Source organism: Falco rusticolus, chromosome 11 (assembly GCF_015220075.1).
Source record: "Falco rusticolus isolate bFalRus1 chromosome 11, bFalRus1.pri, whole genome shotgun sequence".
Taxonomy (NCBI): domain Eukaryota; kingdom Metazoa; phylum Chordata; class Aves; order Falconiformes; family Falconidae; genus Falco; species Falco rusticolus.
The window spans coordinates 29,801,033-29,817,977 of record NC_051197.1 but is presented as its reverse complement, the minus strand read 5'-3'; the positions used below and the strand labels follow the sequence as shown (position 1 = coordinate 29,817,977).

Genomic DNA, 16,945 nt, shown 5'->3' with positions numbered 1-16,945 from the left:
CAGCGAATAGCTGAGTGAGGCAGTAAGGCAGCAGGGCACAAAAGTCACAAACCCAGTGATTTTTCAATGATCCAAGCATCTGATGTGCACGTGATTAATCTGTGCTGAAGGAATTGTTGCTGAACATCCCTGTTCCTTCAGAGGAGGGAGCTCCGCACTCTTGTGGCACTGGCCAGAGATCTCAGGGGTGGCTGATGATACAGATGCTGGAGCACCACCAAAATAAACCTCAAATTTGCAAAACCTCCAGAAAGAAGTCACGAGAGGAGGCTGTATCTGAAGATAGTATTGGAAGGTGAGGTCAGAAGATCTGCGAGGGGGTGTGCACCCATTGGTATGGGTGTCCTGAGGATGCCCATCATGCAGCAAGAGTATGGCTTGGGGTAAACCTCTCCTGAGACCCTCATGTATTCAACACAAATGGAGTGACCATCCTTGGTGCAACTCTCAAAACATGAGTATCAGTGTGCCATGTGCAAAGAGCCTTAAAACTGGTCACTGCTCTCTTGCCCTGTACGTAAATCATCAATGGAGCTCTAACGAGATCCAGAGAGGAAAGCAACGTGTGGCAGGAAAGCAAACAGTCTCTGAGCAGGCTGGTGGGGAGGAATTAACATGGATTTTCAAAGCCAAGTCCCCTGGCATGGTATGAGATGCAAAGACAACTCACTGATGCCCGACTGTGGCTTCACTCTACGTTAAGAAGAACTTTGGATGTATAGAAATCAACTATGGTGATTGTGGAAGCCCTCTTGAATGCCTCTATGTTAAGATCTGAGGGGTTGTCTCCAAGTGGGATCTTACAGTAGGCATCTGCTACCGACCTCCAAACCAAACTGCTTTTTGCCCCTTTTTCTGTATCCCTACATCCTGCCCCTTTCAGAACTGGGACTCGCTGCCACCTCCCCGGCAGTTCACCCTCCCACCCAGTCCAAGTGGCACTTCAGCTCCCACCCAGCTGCTGCCACCTCTTTTTGCCTTTTTCTTGAGCTCCACTCCAGTACTATGCTTTTAATCTTCTTCCACCCCACAAAAAGGGAACTTGAATTTTGCCTCACAATCTTGAATAAAGCTGGAGACCATGTTAATCCTGTCCAGGGATGCATCTCAAGTACACTAAGCTTCAGCTCCACCTTCCCTGTTCAGCAGATCTGCTCTTTCCTTTTTCTGCTCTTTTTTATTTGTAAAAGGGTCTTCTACTTTTTTTTCTTTGTCTGTCTTTTTTTTTTTTTTTTTTTATTCCTCCCCACAGAAGTCAGCTTGATTTCAGGGCATTCCCATTTCACCCCATTCTGTCTGGCAGTCTGGTCATGTCTGCTGGTCAGCCCTGGTTTTCAATTCTTAGTTCAAGACCTGTGTTCATGCCTCCGTTTAAATTAATCTGAATCAACTCATTATTAGTTCTGGCAAAGTTTTCTTTCAGCTCTTCCGTAATTTCTACGCTGCTTACCCAAACCAGGTCTAAAATAGCGTTGCCTTTGGCTAGTTCAGTGATGATTTAATGAATAACTTTTTAGTGAACATTTCCAGGAATATCTGGGCCATGCCATTGTTAGCAGCATTTATTCTTCAGTCTATCTCAGGGCAAAATGCCCTGCAGGGCTTTCTGGTCTCACGCTAATGTTATTGTCTTTCTTTCCCAAATCTGACCTCAAGAAGTTGCTTACTACCATCTGATGAAACTGGGAGCTTGCCTGCTGCGTGCTAGATCTGCAGCCTTCTTGGTCCCTTTCCCCAGTAAATCTATATGGAAGGGTCACAGCCTCAAACCACAACTCGTCTCTTTGATCCCATCTGCAGCTTTGCCAGTGCAACTCCCTGACCCTGCAGCATCTGCTACTGCTTCAGTCCCAAAACCAAATGCACCTCCCACGCGGAGACTGAGGGTTATCTCTGAAGCCCACAGGAATTGTTCATGCATAAGGGAAACGCCTGATGCTGAAAGCCCTTGCGTTGGAGTGTTTTGTCCTGTCACCCTCTTTGATATCTTGATACTAGGTGACTCATGCAAATTTTAAAGTGTCTCTTAAGCAGTGCTGCCAGTGATGGCTGCTGTTTTTTTACTCATGCTGTCAATGCCTTGGAGGTGGGTTTTTGCAGGCATGTCCAGGAGATGCATGATGCCCTTGTCCCTCGTGTACCCAAATGCTCTTTGGCTGGAGTCCACCACGCAGTGAAGATGATGAGAGACTCCTGAGGACTGCAGAGGCTATTATTCCAGCAGTGTTGTGCCTCCTGTAGTCCCAGGGGAATGTCTGGTTGTTCCTCAGCCTTCACTTCACCTCTTGCATGTGTTTTGCATCTGGCTGTGTTACCAGAGCCTGGCCAGGTGAGAGTCATTGGATGTTGCTGCCTTGCCAACTTGTCATGATGCTGGCAATGATGTTTGTGGCATACCAGCATAGTGCTGGACTGGAGTCAGAGCTCCTAGACCATGGTCATGGGGATGCAAGTAGTCTTAACAAGTACAGAAGGACTTAAGCTTTTGGCTAAAAATACACCATCCCCTGCCCCAGCTGCATTAATGCCAGAAACTTCAGGGCAGGTAAACCCAGAGTGGCAGGCAGCTGCGGTTACAAGACCCACCATCCCAGTCTGGAGGCAGACAGAGAAATCCATCTTGGGTTGTGTGCTGCACCAAGTTGGTACCATGTCCTGCTCATCCTGTGCTAGTGGGCTTTGTCCGCCTGCGGCGGGGCAGAAAGGAGGCAAGGCTGAGCACCACCTGGGAATTTGTGTGATGGGAACAGGGAAGAGGGTTCACAAATTCTAGCCAGGATGATTCATGTATGCAAGCAGTGAGCACAAGTCTGGAGGGTTATATCTTTAGACACCCCCCCCCCCTAAAGAGTCACCATGGAGAGGAGCCCTTTGGTGGGGTAAATTGGATGATGTTCACTTTGGCTCGCTATCTGGAGGAGTATCTCTCTTTGCTGATGATAAGGAGACTTTAGAGAGTCTGTTCTCTGAAAATATCTGTGCCGCCTGATTCAGCACCTGTCTTCATGGATTGAGTTGTGGCTCTTGGGCTTGTGGCTGCTGCCTCAGTAGCAAGGTTGCTGCACATTGCATTAACCCTTTGCAGCCTTGGGCTAACGTTGTCCACACACAAAAATGTTATTGGCAGGCTGGTGCTCATTCCTGGGAAGTCTGAGGGACTCCTTGTTTGTCAAACAGAGTTTTGGGGGAGTAGGAAGAGGAATTCCCTTGTGGTGGTTGAAAGGCATGAAAGAAGAGCCAGGAATCCCCTGTGACTTCACTAGGCTGTATGGCTAGCTGGAGCTGGCAGGGTCTCAAGTATTTTCCAGCTGTCCACGGAGGGCACTTGGACAGCTTCCACCCAGCCCCACTCCCACATCCCCTCTGATATGTCTACAGGGAAAAGACTCCTATTTTTGAGTTGCAGTGGAATTCCTGTGGCATTACACACTGCATCCTTTGCAATACCCAGAGAATTCAGTTTGATTTATCGTGCTGTGGGGTACATGCTGGCCTTGCTTTTAGTTTGGAAGTGCCATCTTTTGCCGGTAATGGCCACTTTTGTGGCCCCAAGGCTTCCTGTTGTGATATGGCTGTCACTAAAAAGTGCTGCTGCTTTCTTCTTCTCCCACCTTAAACCACATCAGGCTTGCGTTACAGCTTGGCTGTCCATTCTACTGCCCCACAGATTAGCAAATCCCACCTCTCTCCCACCTATGCACCAGTAGTGGTCCTGTTGCTGCTGCCAGAAATTGCTGCCTGGAAAAGTAGCAACAACTCTGTCTCTACAGAGTATGTCAGGTTTTCTCCTTTGACCAAGTCAGCTCAGAGCCTAACTTACAACCATGAGTAGAAAGATGCTGTCTCCCCCAAGGAAACACATGAGAAAGGGATGTGAGAGTTGTACACAGAGGCCTGGGATCGTGGATGGAGCATGATTTTTCAATTGCTTGGAAAGGAAGCTTTGGGTCTTTAGACCTTAGTGTGGTAAGGTCTAGCGCAGCAGTAGTTTTCCATGCAAAGCTATAGCTATTTGACGACTCTTCCCTTTGATATGATGGGATGACGCAGAGAAGGTGGGGCAGGGCTTTGAGAAGACTGTGTCCATTGCTTCCTGTCCTCAGTCTGAAACATGAGAAATTTGTATTGGACATCAGGATACTATTATTTTTTTTTTTTCCCATGAGGGTGGTTAAGTACCACAGGTTGCCAAGAGAGGTTGGGAAACCTTGTAGCTGTTCAGGCCTCAGCTGGACATGGCCTTGAGCAACCTGATTTAATTAAACGTGTTTTGAACAAGGGGGTCAGAGTTGATAGCCTGTGAAGATCCTCTCCATCTGTGGTTATAAGTCTAATTCCACTAGTTTCTGGTGACATGGTTGATGAAGCTGCTGGACTTCGCTTTCCTTTCCTTTTTTGATAGTAAGAAATGTCACACAATGACAGCACATCCTTATGTCCCATACAGAGCCACGTGTTCTTGACCCAGCACCGGGACCCCGCAAGCATCAGTGTGGCTCCACCATGCTGCTGCTTTCCCATCTTGCTTTCTGTCAACCGTGAGTCTCACAAGTAAAATAGTACACAGCGTGGGGCCTAAGCCTGCCTTAGATAGTCAGCTAGTGTAATTTGGCAGAACTTTAAGTCAACAATATCACAGGCAAGCACCTGTTGTGAGGGAGGCTGTCATATCTGGAGTCATTCCCTCAAATGCCATCATTTCAGATGGTGTTCATGCCCACATCCATCTCTAATAATGGCAGTTCGTAGCCCTCCCACCCCTAATCTCTCTCTACTATTGCACATACTCTTCTTGCAAACTCCACTCTCCCAGGGGTTCAAATACTCCCTAGGTCCAAGTGTTGTTACCATGCAGCTGGCTGCTCACCAGTGAGTTTTGGATGCTCTTGGGAAAATAATTTGCTTTGAACCTGGCAAACCTGATGGTCCTTTTCTGTCTCTCTTCTATTCTCTGCCCTATTCTTTGGGGTTGTTTGTGTGAGGTTGTTTGTTTTTTTTTTTTTTTCTTCTCAACTGATAGCTGTACCTTCATGTGTTCTTCTGGCCTTCCTTGTGTTTTTGTGTTGGCTTGCAGTGCTCACCCTGCTGTAAATACCACCTAGTTTGGAATACTCTGGTCTTGTAGGCATTGGGAAGCTATTTGAGGAGCAGTGGAGAGGGCTGTCATTTAAGCTGTTTGTGGAGACCGAAGGCTGCTCTGCCTTCCCCCTGGGGAAGATCACAGAAGTGCTGAAGAAGAGGGAGAGCATAACCTTGGCAGTAAGCAACAGGCAAAGACGCCAGTTACATGCTCCTTGTCTAAGCTAAGGGTGCCAGTGGGAAATGTGGATTGAGGGGAATTGGAGTTGCCCATTCTAGAGCTGTTTTTGTCTTGCTCGTGTTTTCGGGGACACCGGCAGGATGTTTGTGCTTTCCATGGCGTAGTGGGTGAAATTGAGGTCCTTTCCTCTCCTTCTCCATCCAACTCATCTAAGCATCTCTCCATGCTGGAACTGCTCCCTCTACCCCGACACGGCCTTGAACCATGCAAATCTCTCAATGGAGGAAATTACGGTTATTTATAATTAAGGGTTGACAAAAAATGTTGCTAGTGTCAAGGGACTAGCAGGCGACAGCCAGAAAAACATCATGTCTCCAGAAGAGGGGCGGCGGGAATATCCCTCTGAATAGGGCTGACGTCAGCTCTCGGAATTTGGACAGCCTGGACGGGTTTGGGGCTATTTTTCCAAGATATCATAGGTCAGGAATCAACGTTATTTTTAAGTCTGTCCCCCGAGCAGCTCTGGTGCATGAAGGAGACTTTTTCTCCCCCTTCCCCCTCCTTATGCTCTATTTCTATGAAACTTTTGCTTCTCTTCCTTCCGAGTCATGCCACAAATATGTCCTTCAGGTTTATTTATTCTTCTCCCTATCTATTCCTCCCGGCCTGCTCCCGTCTTGGTTGGGTTGAAGGGATGGCGTCAGCGTGGCGCGTGTCTGGGATGCTCAGGCGAGACATCACAGGAGGAGATCATGTTCTCCTCATTTGCCGTTTCCGGTTGAGAGAGTTTTCTCTCAGCAAGCTGATGTGGCTGAGGAAAATGTTCTGGGAATGCTGCTTTGTGGTGGGAGATCTCAGGGCCTGGTGAAGACAAGCTGGTCATCTCATCTCTCCCTTAAATTCTGCCATATAGTCCAGCCAAGATTTTTCTAAAGTAGCTGAAGTTTCAGAGTTGCTTTGTCGCTGAGAAAAGGTAGGTGAGATGTCTTCAGCCCAGGATGGCCTAGTGGGGCTGACTGGTAGAGAAGAGGGAGTCAGCAGATCCTGATTATCTGACACCTCCCAAGTCAGCAGTGGCTTCTGAAAGTCTCTGCTGTTTCAGATCCAGAGAAGCAACCTTTGGGTTTACCAAGCTCTGTTGCTCATGCTGTCCTGCTCTAGTCTACTTCTGGAATCCTGCTCCTCTATTTTTTCCACTTTTTCCTCCTCCTTTTCCATTTACTGTAGCAACCTCTCTTTTTCTAAACAAGTTTCTTGGTACAACTTGACTAGGGATCTTGCCATCGCAAACAGTTTACTTGCGCATCTCTCGTTGGTTTCCCTTCTCACTTCACATCTCTGATGAGAATGCACCTTTTTCCCTTAGCCCGTGCTTGGGTCTTTGTCCTTCCTTTCATGACCCAATGTAGTGAGGAATGTGCTACCGGCCACCACTTTTACAGACGCTGCTCATTCAAATATAGTGGGTGTGCCTGACAGCTAGCCCAGTGTAAAGAAATGATCGTGTTCCCCTTCAGAATCTCTCCGTGCAGCTCGAAGATGCCAATTGCTCCTGGAAGCATGGGAATAAGTGAAATGCTTTCCACCACCTTAATGTTGCTGTTGGCCTCATGCTGTAGGTTTAGTCATTCTTATGACATATTTCCACAATAGTGCGTTTCCATCGTCATTCCACAGTGATGTATTTGAAGCCTTTCCATGAGTGTTTTCCTTGCTTAGAATCTCTTAAATTAATGGCCTCACAAACCATGGGCCATGGTCCTCAGATTCTGAAGGCTTAGATACAGTGTCTTCCAGGGCTACCTGTCCGAATCCTGTCTCAGCCCATGAGGTTAATGGTACTGATGGTGGAAATGGTAGTACTTGATTTAAAAGAGTATCTGGCTTTTGCAGCACAGCCCAAGGCCCTACAATCCCACTATTATTATTACTGGCGTTATTACTGTTATTATTAAGTTAGAAGCTGATTGTTTTATACTGCTGAGGACATGAACTCCCTAAAGATCAACACTGGGACTGTTGGTGTACTAGTGAATCTGCTATAGACCTCTGACCTGTGCAGAAACAACCACGCAGGGGAGAGAGTGAAACCTAAATTTCCTGGCTGCTGTGTTGATTTTTTTTTTTCCTCCAAGTGCTGAGACACACACCGCTTTGTGAGGGTAATTTCATGGATACCCAGACACACTCACAGGTGTTACTACTCTGCTGCAATGCCTGTTGCCTACTCACCTCTCCCAGCCCGTTACCTCCCTGTGCCCTTCAGAAACGGATGTCTTGGATATCCTCATTCCAGTATTTTTTTCTGTTCCTGCAACTCTTTATTCCCAGCTCTGGAGATGGGAGGAGACAGCCAGCAGTGTTAGGAGGCTTTTCACACTAACCATGCCCTTTGATGGATCTCCAGAGATGTCCCCCTCTCCCCTTCAAGCTTATTTTGGGAGCTCCTGTGCTCCCCTGCCCTGGCTCCTGCAGACATCCCAGACCTCCTCTCAGAGAGGATTCAGATCCCGTGCAGAGAGACAGATTCACGTGAAGAGGGTCCTGCTGCTGGCTCAGTGCTGGGGGGACCCAGACAGTGCTCTTCTCAAAGGTCTGTTTTGAGCAGAGCTGGAAGAGACATTCCTTGGAGCAAAGTCAGAGATACCTTTTGCTCATGCTCTTCCTTCTACAATACACAGGGATGGGGCGAGGCAGCATGTTTCTTGGTGTGTTATGTGCCTGTGCCCGGCAGGGACCCTTGTTCTTGCCATGCACTGCCACTTCTGGCATACTGGTTGTCTTGGGGGAGGAGTTCTAGTGGAGGGCTGTGGTTGTGAGCTGCTCCGGACAGACTAGAGAAGCTGGAGAAGAGACTTCTTGGCCCCTGTTGGAAAACCCTCCCTTCTCCCAAGAGGAAGGTTTTGATGTCCATTCCTGCCCTGCCCTGCATCAGGGATGAGCCCTGAAAGCCCTTGTTGGAACCTGCTGGAGTTCTGGATTTCTTTCTCTTTCCCAACACCTTGAGGAAAATGCACTTTTCCCCTCCCCCACATTCCGCTCTTCTGATGCCAAACCCCTTCTCTTTTCCTAGCAGGACTGACCTCTGCCTTTCCTTCCTTCTCTCATTGTGTCTCCTCCCATTTTTTGCTCCTTTTATGCTATTCTCTGGGATATTTTCTCTCCCCATTGTTGGAAAACCTTCTCTAAGAGTAGAACTCATCAAGAAAGCTGCTGTAGTTACTAAGATTTGCATGACTGCCTCCCACTCAAACCTCCCACTAGCAGAACTTGCACCTTACAGAGCAGAATTAGTAGTGTCATAGGACATAGTCTTGGAACTTGCTGAATTTGCCATGCTTTACACAACGCTGTTGGCTTCAGAGAGTTGAGAATGGGGCGTCCAGGTCTGCTGCACCCTTTCCAGGCTATCTGTGGGTGGCTCCTGCTTTTCCTCTTTGGTCTGTTGAAGTCTATGCTGACTATCTCCTCTCCCTTGTCCTCGCAGGGCGTACATGAGCGTGAAGGAGCTGAAGGAGGCACTGCAGCTGAACAGCACCCACTTCCTCAACATTTACTTTGCCAGTTCGGTGAGGGAAGAGTTGGCTGGTGCTGCCACTTGGCCGTGGGATAAAGAGGCCCTTAGTCACCTGGGTAAGTAAGTAACCCCCCTCATGTGGTCTCAGGGTTGTTGGTTTTCCTCTCTCTTGGTTGACTTTGCAAAAAGAGGCAGCCATGATTTGGCTCCATATTGAGGATGTTTGATAAGGAGGTTATGATAACAGGCTTTGGGTGTACCAATAGCTGCTGCTGTGAGGAAAGGAGCCGCCTGTTCCCCATGTCCATGTGGGAAAGGTGGTGAGGTCACGCCCTGACAAGGGGCTTCCAGGTTGTCATGAGAAAATTTAATGGTGAAGGCAGTGGGACAGAGAGCTTGGGGAGAGCTGCAGGTTCACCATCAGCACAGGCTCTGGAGAGGGGTTTAGACTCACATTTGGCTTCTCTGGGGACCTTCTTGGTCTAGCTTTCAGGATCCTGGAAATGGTGAACTTCACTTTGCAGCATGTAAAGACAAACAGATAAACCAGGAGTATCAGTGATTTCAGAGCTGCGGCTCCAGGTTTGAATGAGTCCAGAGCTGACCAGGTAGTGAGCACTGGCCGCTTCTGAATCCAGTTGCAAATGTGAGGATGACTAGCAAATTAAACTATGTTTTTATAAATTGGCTTACTACCTGCTAGAGGCAAGGTTCTCCCTGGCTTCGGTGAATTCAAGGCAGACCTTTAAGGTCATCATCCCTGGCAGGCTACCAAACAGTCCAAATGGCAGCTGCTTCACCAGAATGTAAATGTATTGTGTGTTTGCTCCTGTTCCTGCTGTCTCTCTTTTTCCTGCCGCTCCCTCCACTTCTTCAATGTCAGAGTTTTCTGGCAAAGTTCTTTACACTTTGCAGTCAAAACATCTAAAGTGTTTCTCAGTAAGTAACTGGAAATAATTACTCCTGACACCTGCACAGCAGACCTAGACCTTCTGCTTTTACAAGTGCGTGATGTTTAAGCCTTTAAAGTTTTACACGGCTGTTAAAGACCTGTTTTAAAGTTCTTTTTTGCCAGTTTCCCTCCCTCAATGAGTTTCAGGACTGTTTTTTCAATAGCTTATTGCTATATTTGCCTGTTGAGGAAGGCAAATCTCCATGAAATTTATTTCTTCAGCTTCCAGAAATCACTTCCAAGGCTCAGCCTGACAGTCATCTTACTACAGCAAGTGCTTCAGCCACACGTGTTCTTTTCAGACCACTCCCGATGGCTCACAAGGACCTATATGGAGGGGTGATCTGGGTGACTGTTTTCATCAAAAGCTTGCGTTTTGCTCCGTTCTCACAGTTTTTCTCCATCCATGGACACAAGAGGTGGCACCATCTGGAAATGTTGTATCAGGGGTTTGCTGCGGAGGTTCAGGGGGAAAGGGGTGTTGCTTTGGCTCTGGTGCCAACGCTGTGAGGTATGAAGCTGGATCTGAACTTCTGTGAGGCTCTGGTACAGACTGAAGGCTGGTTCAAGACTGTCCTTGGTTTTCGATTTAAGCTTGTTTCTCCGTAAACAGTAGGTTCTACCGCATCATCGAGTGTCCTACGCGCAATGTATATTATTGTCCAGCACAGAAGGGACTTAGGACCGAGCAGGTCATAAATATATGGCTCTTGACAAAGCCTCTCACAAGAGGCTACCGGAGAGCCTGGGTAGATGTGAGGGTAAAGTAGTGAGGAAAGAGCAAGGAAAACTTTTGGAGGAGTGACTAGTCATTTGAGGAAAATCTCTGGAGCGTTAAGGACCTAACAGTGACGAGGGGTGGAGACAGGTCTTTGCATAAGAGGGGGGTCTGTCTCCAAGATCCCCCCGTGCCACTCCCACTGATTTTTCCCTGCGTACATACAGACACTCTTGTACTTTGGTTCTCCTCCTGAATCAAATTGGTTCCTTGAGTTCGACTTGACTTCTCCAAGAAGCTCACCTGCCTTTTGGCTCCAGAGACTCTTGATCAGATTTTACTCTTTCTGAACTGGACTTTCTTAGACGTTTTCAAGGGAAGTAGTGTGAAAACTTTCTCTCCAAGTGCGTTCCCTTCTTCTATTTTAGCAATTCCTCTTATCCCAAATTCCAAACTGTTCTCCGTCAGTTCTTCTCTAGATGTTTTTTAATCTGCCATCTGGACCTTGAGCTCCCTAGAAACCATTCTTCCATGAACTCTGAGCGTATTTTTCAGGAGGGTGCTCCTCCCTTTCTGGAAGTCTTCAGTGAACTTTGTTTTTCATCCTCTTCTCACCTATGCTTGTTTTGGACTACCATAAATTAAGTGACCATTCCTATGCTGATGACTTACAGATCTATTGCTCTCTTCCAGATTATTTTCCTGAGTAAATTTGAATTTCAGGCAGCCTTTCTGAAGGTTGAGGGATGTTTTACCGTCTTAGTCCAGTAGTAATACCAACCAACAGCAACTACATTTATTGAAGCTTAAAAGATAATTACTGACCTGCAGAGGTTGAACTGGTCTCTGACACTTCTATAGGCAGGATTTGAGCTGCTGTGGAGGTCCTAGAGAAAGACGGCTTGCAGCCAGCTAGCAGCAGAGGTAGAAGGTCTCAGGTCTGTTTGCACTGCTCCCTCTAACCATACTGTCTGTCTCAGTCTTTCCACCGTAATCAGCGAGTTGCTCTTGAATTCAGAGTTCTTGCTTGGAATTTGGAATGAATTTTATGAGAACTTAGAAGTAAATCTTTTTAACTACAAAACACAAGGAGTCGAACAACTCCTATCCTATAAAAAAAACCTTAGCTTTCTGCAGTGGAAAGCCTTGCCTCAAAAACCCTAGCGATGTAATAATGCAGACGCTTGAAACTTCATGCGTAGCTGCATGTGAACTGTATTTGCATGAACATGGTCAGAAGGCGAGGGAATTGTGAATATTTGATGTTATAAATACTTTCTGTAGTTATATAAGCTGAGGCCAGCTCATATATCTGGCTGAGGTCACTGGATCCTGACGGAGGGCCAGCCGTTCCATCAAAGGTACCTTAAGGCATGGCCATCTTCCTGTCTGACTAACTGTCATGCGTCTGTTCCATTCATTGCTGTGACTCAGTGTCTGGGGAAGACTGGCCCTGTGATACAGGTTCAGCTTTGTGGTTTGCTGTTTAAAAGATCCCATGCTTGCTTGAGCATGTGTCCTCTGCAGCAGCCCTGACCCAGGAGCAGGTTGGGGGCTGGCTTGCACCAGCATCCTTCAGCATCGCCGTTGGTTGTAACTAGAAGCAGGGCAATGTCCTGGGGCTGGGAGCTCCCACGGGATGTGTGAGTGAAGGTGAAGTGGGATCCACACCAGCACTAATCGTTCACTGTACTGATGGACTGGGCATCTCTTGTTGCTGGAGTACAGTTGAGGCTTGGTCTTGAGGACATTACCAGCTCTGCAACTTAGCTTAGGTCTGGTCTGGAGGGAGAAGGACGTTGTGAGGCCAGACCTGAAGCTTTCCAGCTTCCTGGGCTTGGCTGGGTAAGCAAATCCAAAGAAGACTCTGGTTCACCTGCCTTGGAGTGCTGGGCCCCCTTGATGTCATGGGACCTGATGCTGAAATTTTTATTTTGGTTGTATAAATGCTGACCTTGGCGGTCTCCTTGGGCTGGTTCTTGGACACGAGAGGGAGAGGTCACTTAAAGCTCAATTTAGCCCATCTCCCAGGGCAGGAGGAGGAGGAAGAGGTGAGGAGGGAAGCCTGGCCTGCAGAGAAGGGAGTGGGGAGGCTGGTCTTGTTGGGATGTATGAACCCTGCTACATCTTGCCTTCACAGCCAGGACCCTGCAGAGAGGAAATACAGCTTCCTGGTCCAAAGCTAGGAGCTCTCCCAGCTCATCAGGGAGCTGTGGGGGCAGGGAATGGAAGGACAGGGACATTCTGGAAGGAAGGCAGAGTTCTCATGCCGTTTCTAATCCTGCCATCTAATTAGTTGTAAAAAAACTTATTAAAAATATGATTGTCCTTGTGGAGCGTGGAGAAGGAATGGGATGGGGAAGCCAGCAGAGTGGGCGGGGGAAGGACAGGGTATCCCAGCATTGGCATCCCTTCCCATGACAGTTTTCTCTCTCCCTGTACTGGAATCTCATTTATTCTCCTGCCTGGGAAGAGCATTTGGTTTCTGCTGGGAGGAGGACTGCTTGGTCGCAGGGCCTCCAGTGCCCCTGGTGCTCAGACTCGTTCCTTGTGGTTAGTGCTGCAGGATGGGTGCAGGGCTTTCACATCTCATTTACTTGTTTACGAACACTATTTTCCTTCTGTGTGTGCATTCCTCCTTTCAGACCTTTAGGCAGGCACCCCCCTGCCTTGCTCAGTCTTGGGTTTGGCTGCAGAGATGTCTTTTCTTTCTGTTCTCTCTTCTCTCATGCCCTGTTTTGATTAAAATGAGAAGCAGCTTTTTTTTTTTTTTTTTTTATGTGCCCACTGGGTTCTCCATCAATGGGATGCCCTTTGCTATCTATAGTATTTACCAGTGTGGTAACTGAGAGGGGGATGCCTTGCAAAAGCCTAATGATTGACAGGACACAACATGAAGGTCCCCGAAGGTTTTTTTCAACCTCTGTACCTTCTTGTGGCTCATTTCCAGTCAACTTAAAGGGTCAAGAGCTGGCTGATGGGATGCAAGATTTTGTGCTTTGTTTTACAGCTGAGGAGAAAGGGAATGCAGCTACTTTGTGACCCATCCTTTGCCTCAAGACAAGCTGCCCTGTGCCTAAGATTCACACTGCGGGGAGCAAGAACAACAAATGGGAATTTTTAGCTAAGAAATGGTGCTACTTGACAGGTCTGTGGTGTCTCTCAGCCCTTCCATGAGCCACACACATAGGACACTCCATAGAAGAGGCCACCCTTATTTCTTCACCCTCTTGCAACCCTGTTTGGCTCAAGAGAATTGCTCAGGGCATCTCTGAAGGCCTCTTTCCAGCCCTAACCCAATGTTCACCCAGCATGGCTCCACCAGAGGAGTCGCAGACCTGCTGGTGTCCTGCCAGGGACACCATGATCTGAAGGAATGCCCTGTATTTGAGGACATGAGGTAGTCTAGTAGTGCACGGATCTGATCCAAAAGCAGATTTCAAACTGCCTGTGCTGTGGCTGGAGACAGGATCACATGGTGGCTCTCCGCCAGTTTTAGCTTTGCTGGCAGGGGCAGCAATCAGCAGCAGAGATGCAGTAGCAGAGGCTCTGCTGTGAGGTAGCTGGCACAGCAAATCCTCCAGGGCCTTGCAAAGGAGGGAACAAGCTATGCTGGAGACAAGTATTCACCGTACTGCCATCCAAGTTGTCTGGGTTAAAAGTAGTTGGGTAAAACCAGTCTCCCATGCTATGGAGGTATTGCCTGGAGTTAACCTGAGCATGTGCTGGGGGCTGCTTTTTACCCCCTCATCTTGCTGATATTCCCCAACCCCTGCGCTTCCACTGCAAGGCAGCATGGAAAAGTGGATGGAGCAAGGAAACGAGATGAGGAAAGGAGAGGAAATAGTCAATGAAAAGCCTCAAAGCAGGGAGAAAAATGCAGATTTTCCAAAGGGATTTTCTTTTGGGCAAAATAAATAAAAGGAGACCAGAGAAGAGAGCTGTGTCTGGTTCTTGAGTATTCTTTGGGGACAGTTTCCCCAGCAGGTGTGGTACAGAGCTGTCGGTACAGGGTGTGCGTCCCAGGTCAGGAGTTGGAGATGCTGGCAGTGAGCAAAGGGAAGGTTCTGCTCCACCTGGCTTTCCTCAGCATCATTGATCCTGGCTCTTCCCATTGCACACGGGTGGGCAGGAGAGGAAAAGCACCTTGTCCTGCAGCCAAGGGACAGCTTTAGGCAGGATGAGCATGGGTTCTACCCAGCTCCCTACTGTTGCTGTCAGTACAAGGTGGCAGCTCTGCACAGTTTCGGTGGGACTTTGTACCCATGCCCCAGCATCTCTGACAGTTGAACCAGCACCGAAGTGCCTTGGAGATGAGCTGCCCCTCCGTGCCCCCTTGTGTCAAGGAATTGGGGTGCCCCAGTGGAAAGTAGGACTGTGATGGCTGAAGGGCTTTCACTTGGTGCACCTTGCCCACATGCAGACCCCTCTGAAGGGGAGGAAGGGATCCTCAGAAACTGCGTTTTAGGAAATCCCACTCTAAAATACACAGTGAATTAGGGTCAGGTTTGTGATAGAAGCTTAGTGCATTGTAACAGCACTTCATGGGAGTTTTTATTTACTCCTTAGGGTCTGATTTGGAAGTTGAAGCAGTAGATCATTGATGTTTTCTTAGGGGTCAGAGGCAGAGCATTTGAATTTTCATATGGACTTGTGTTGAAGGTGGCTTCTAGATGGCACAGCCAAGTGTCAGGACTTTGCCAGGCACCTCGTTGTTCTCACTTGCCATGGGAGCTGGCATGCTTTAGCTACCTGCCTAGGCTAGGGAAGGTCTTCTATCCTCTGGTTCAAAGGGTCGTCCCTGTAACCTCACAGCATGTCTCAGTTTGATGCCCTGGCTCCAACCCTTATTTGGAGTTGTAAGCGTGAACCAAAGCAGACACTGAATTATAAACATGCAAAAGACAGAAGGAAGCGGTAGCTGAAGTGATTGAAGATGTTGGGGGAGTGATGTGATCAGAAAAGGGAGAGAACCCACCCACACCATTCCACACCAAGAGGGCAAAGGATCCTCTTCCCATCCTCCAAGAAGGTCCATCTCCAGGTCTCCATCTGGCACCTCATTTATGATCTGCAAGTGCAATGAAAAGAGCTTTACCTGGCACAGGTGAGTAATGGCAGTGCCTGCTGTCTGTGTCTCTGGGTGATGTTCTCTGTACTTGCAATTCCAGGTGGAGTTGTTCTCAACCCTGCTTATTATGGTATGCACGGCCACACAAACACCATGATCCACGAAGTGGGACATGTTCTGGGGCTGTACCATGTCTTTAAGGGAGTGAGCGAGCGGGAATCTTGTGACGATCCCTGCAGGGAGACAACTCCATCTATGGAGACAGGAGATCTCTGTGCTGACACTGCCCCCACCCCGAAGAGTAAACTCTGTCGGGATCCAGACCCCACCAACGACACCTGTGGTCAGACACATTTCACAGGAACACCCTTCAACAACTACATGAGTTACACAGGTAACGAGTCATCGTCATTAGAAAATTTTAAGGGGTCACCTTCCCTAGAAATAGGGGTTTCTTTCCCATCCGCCTCCACCAATACTCCCTTCCCTCGTTTCCTAACTGATGTGGTCCCCCCTGCTCCGCTGGGATGGGGCAGGCTGCAGCCTGTGCTTGCAGGAGCATCTTAGCCCCTCTCTTGCTGCAGGCTGGTTCCACCCCTCCGTTCTTGCCAGTCTCTGGACGTGCATTGAGGCCAGGCTTGTCTGCCTGGTGGTGTGCCTTTGTTCTCCACTCCTGAAGCATATTATTTATTATTATTATTATTATTGCTATTAATACTGCTATTATAATTTTGGACTTTCGAGTTGAGCCCTTTTGGCTCGGTTTCCAAAGGCATGCTGCAGAGGGCTGGTGCTCCTCCTGGCAGCCCAGGAGGACGAAAGGTTGAAAAGCAATTCTGTCGCACCCTGCTGACCCACCGAGTGTCCCAGGCGGGTGGTGGCACTGGCCAGGCGGTAGAGCTGGTGTTGAGCAAGTGCAGGGCCGTGGAGCTGCTGAGGCAGTGCCATCTTGTGGCTTTGGGGACACACGACACCAGAGGGTCCTGGCAGGAGAAGCCACCACATGCTGGTATCTCCCAGGTCTCCCCAGAGGTCCCCCCCAAAGAGTTTGGAGATCGGGAAGGGTGGACATTGCCATGCCCCGCTGGCCGATCCCTGCCGCTCTCAGCCTGGCCTTTCTTCTCCCAGATGATGACTGCACCAACACCTTCACCCCTAACCAAGTGGCCCGGATGCATTGCTACCTGGACCTGGTGTACCAGCGCTGGGGCCAGAGCAAGAAGCCCGCGCCCATCCCGATCCCTCCCATGGTCACGGGGCAGACACAGGACTCCCTCAGCATCTACTGGCTGCCTCCCATCAGCGGTGTCATCCACGAGAGGTAATTTGCGATGGGCTTGGGCTTGCACAGGCGCCCACTAGAAGGGGTTCGGGATCCTCTGTGGTGCAGACCCCACCATCCCCTTTCCTCCCCAGCCATCTCCAGC

At 48.7% G+C, this 16,945-nt stretch overlaps 1 protein-coding gene across 1 annotated transcript in view; it reads left to right on the top strand.

Moving 5' to 3' along the window:
• PAPPA2 (pappalysin 2) overlaps nt 1-16,945 on the top strand; it is a 93,831-nt gene that overhangs the window by 20,696 nt on the left and 56,190 nt on the right. Inside the window, exons 3-5 of the mRNA XM_037404433.1 lie at nt 8,748-8,893; nt 15,619-15,912; nt 16,647-16,839. Coding sequence (XP_037260330.1) covers nt 8,748-8,893; nt 15,619-15,912; nt 16,647-16,839 — 633 coding nt within the window. The remainder of the gene's footprint in view (nt 1-8,747; nt 8,894-15,618; nt 15,913-16,646; nt 16,840-16,945) is intronic.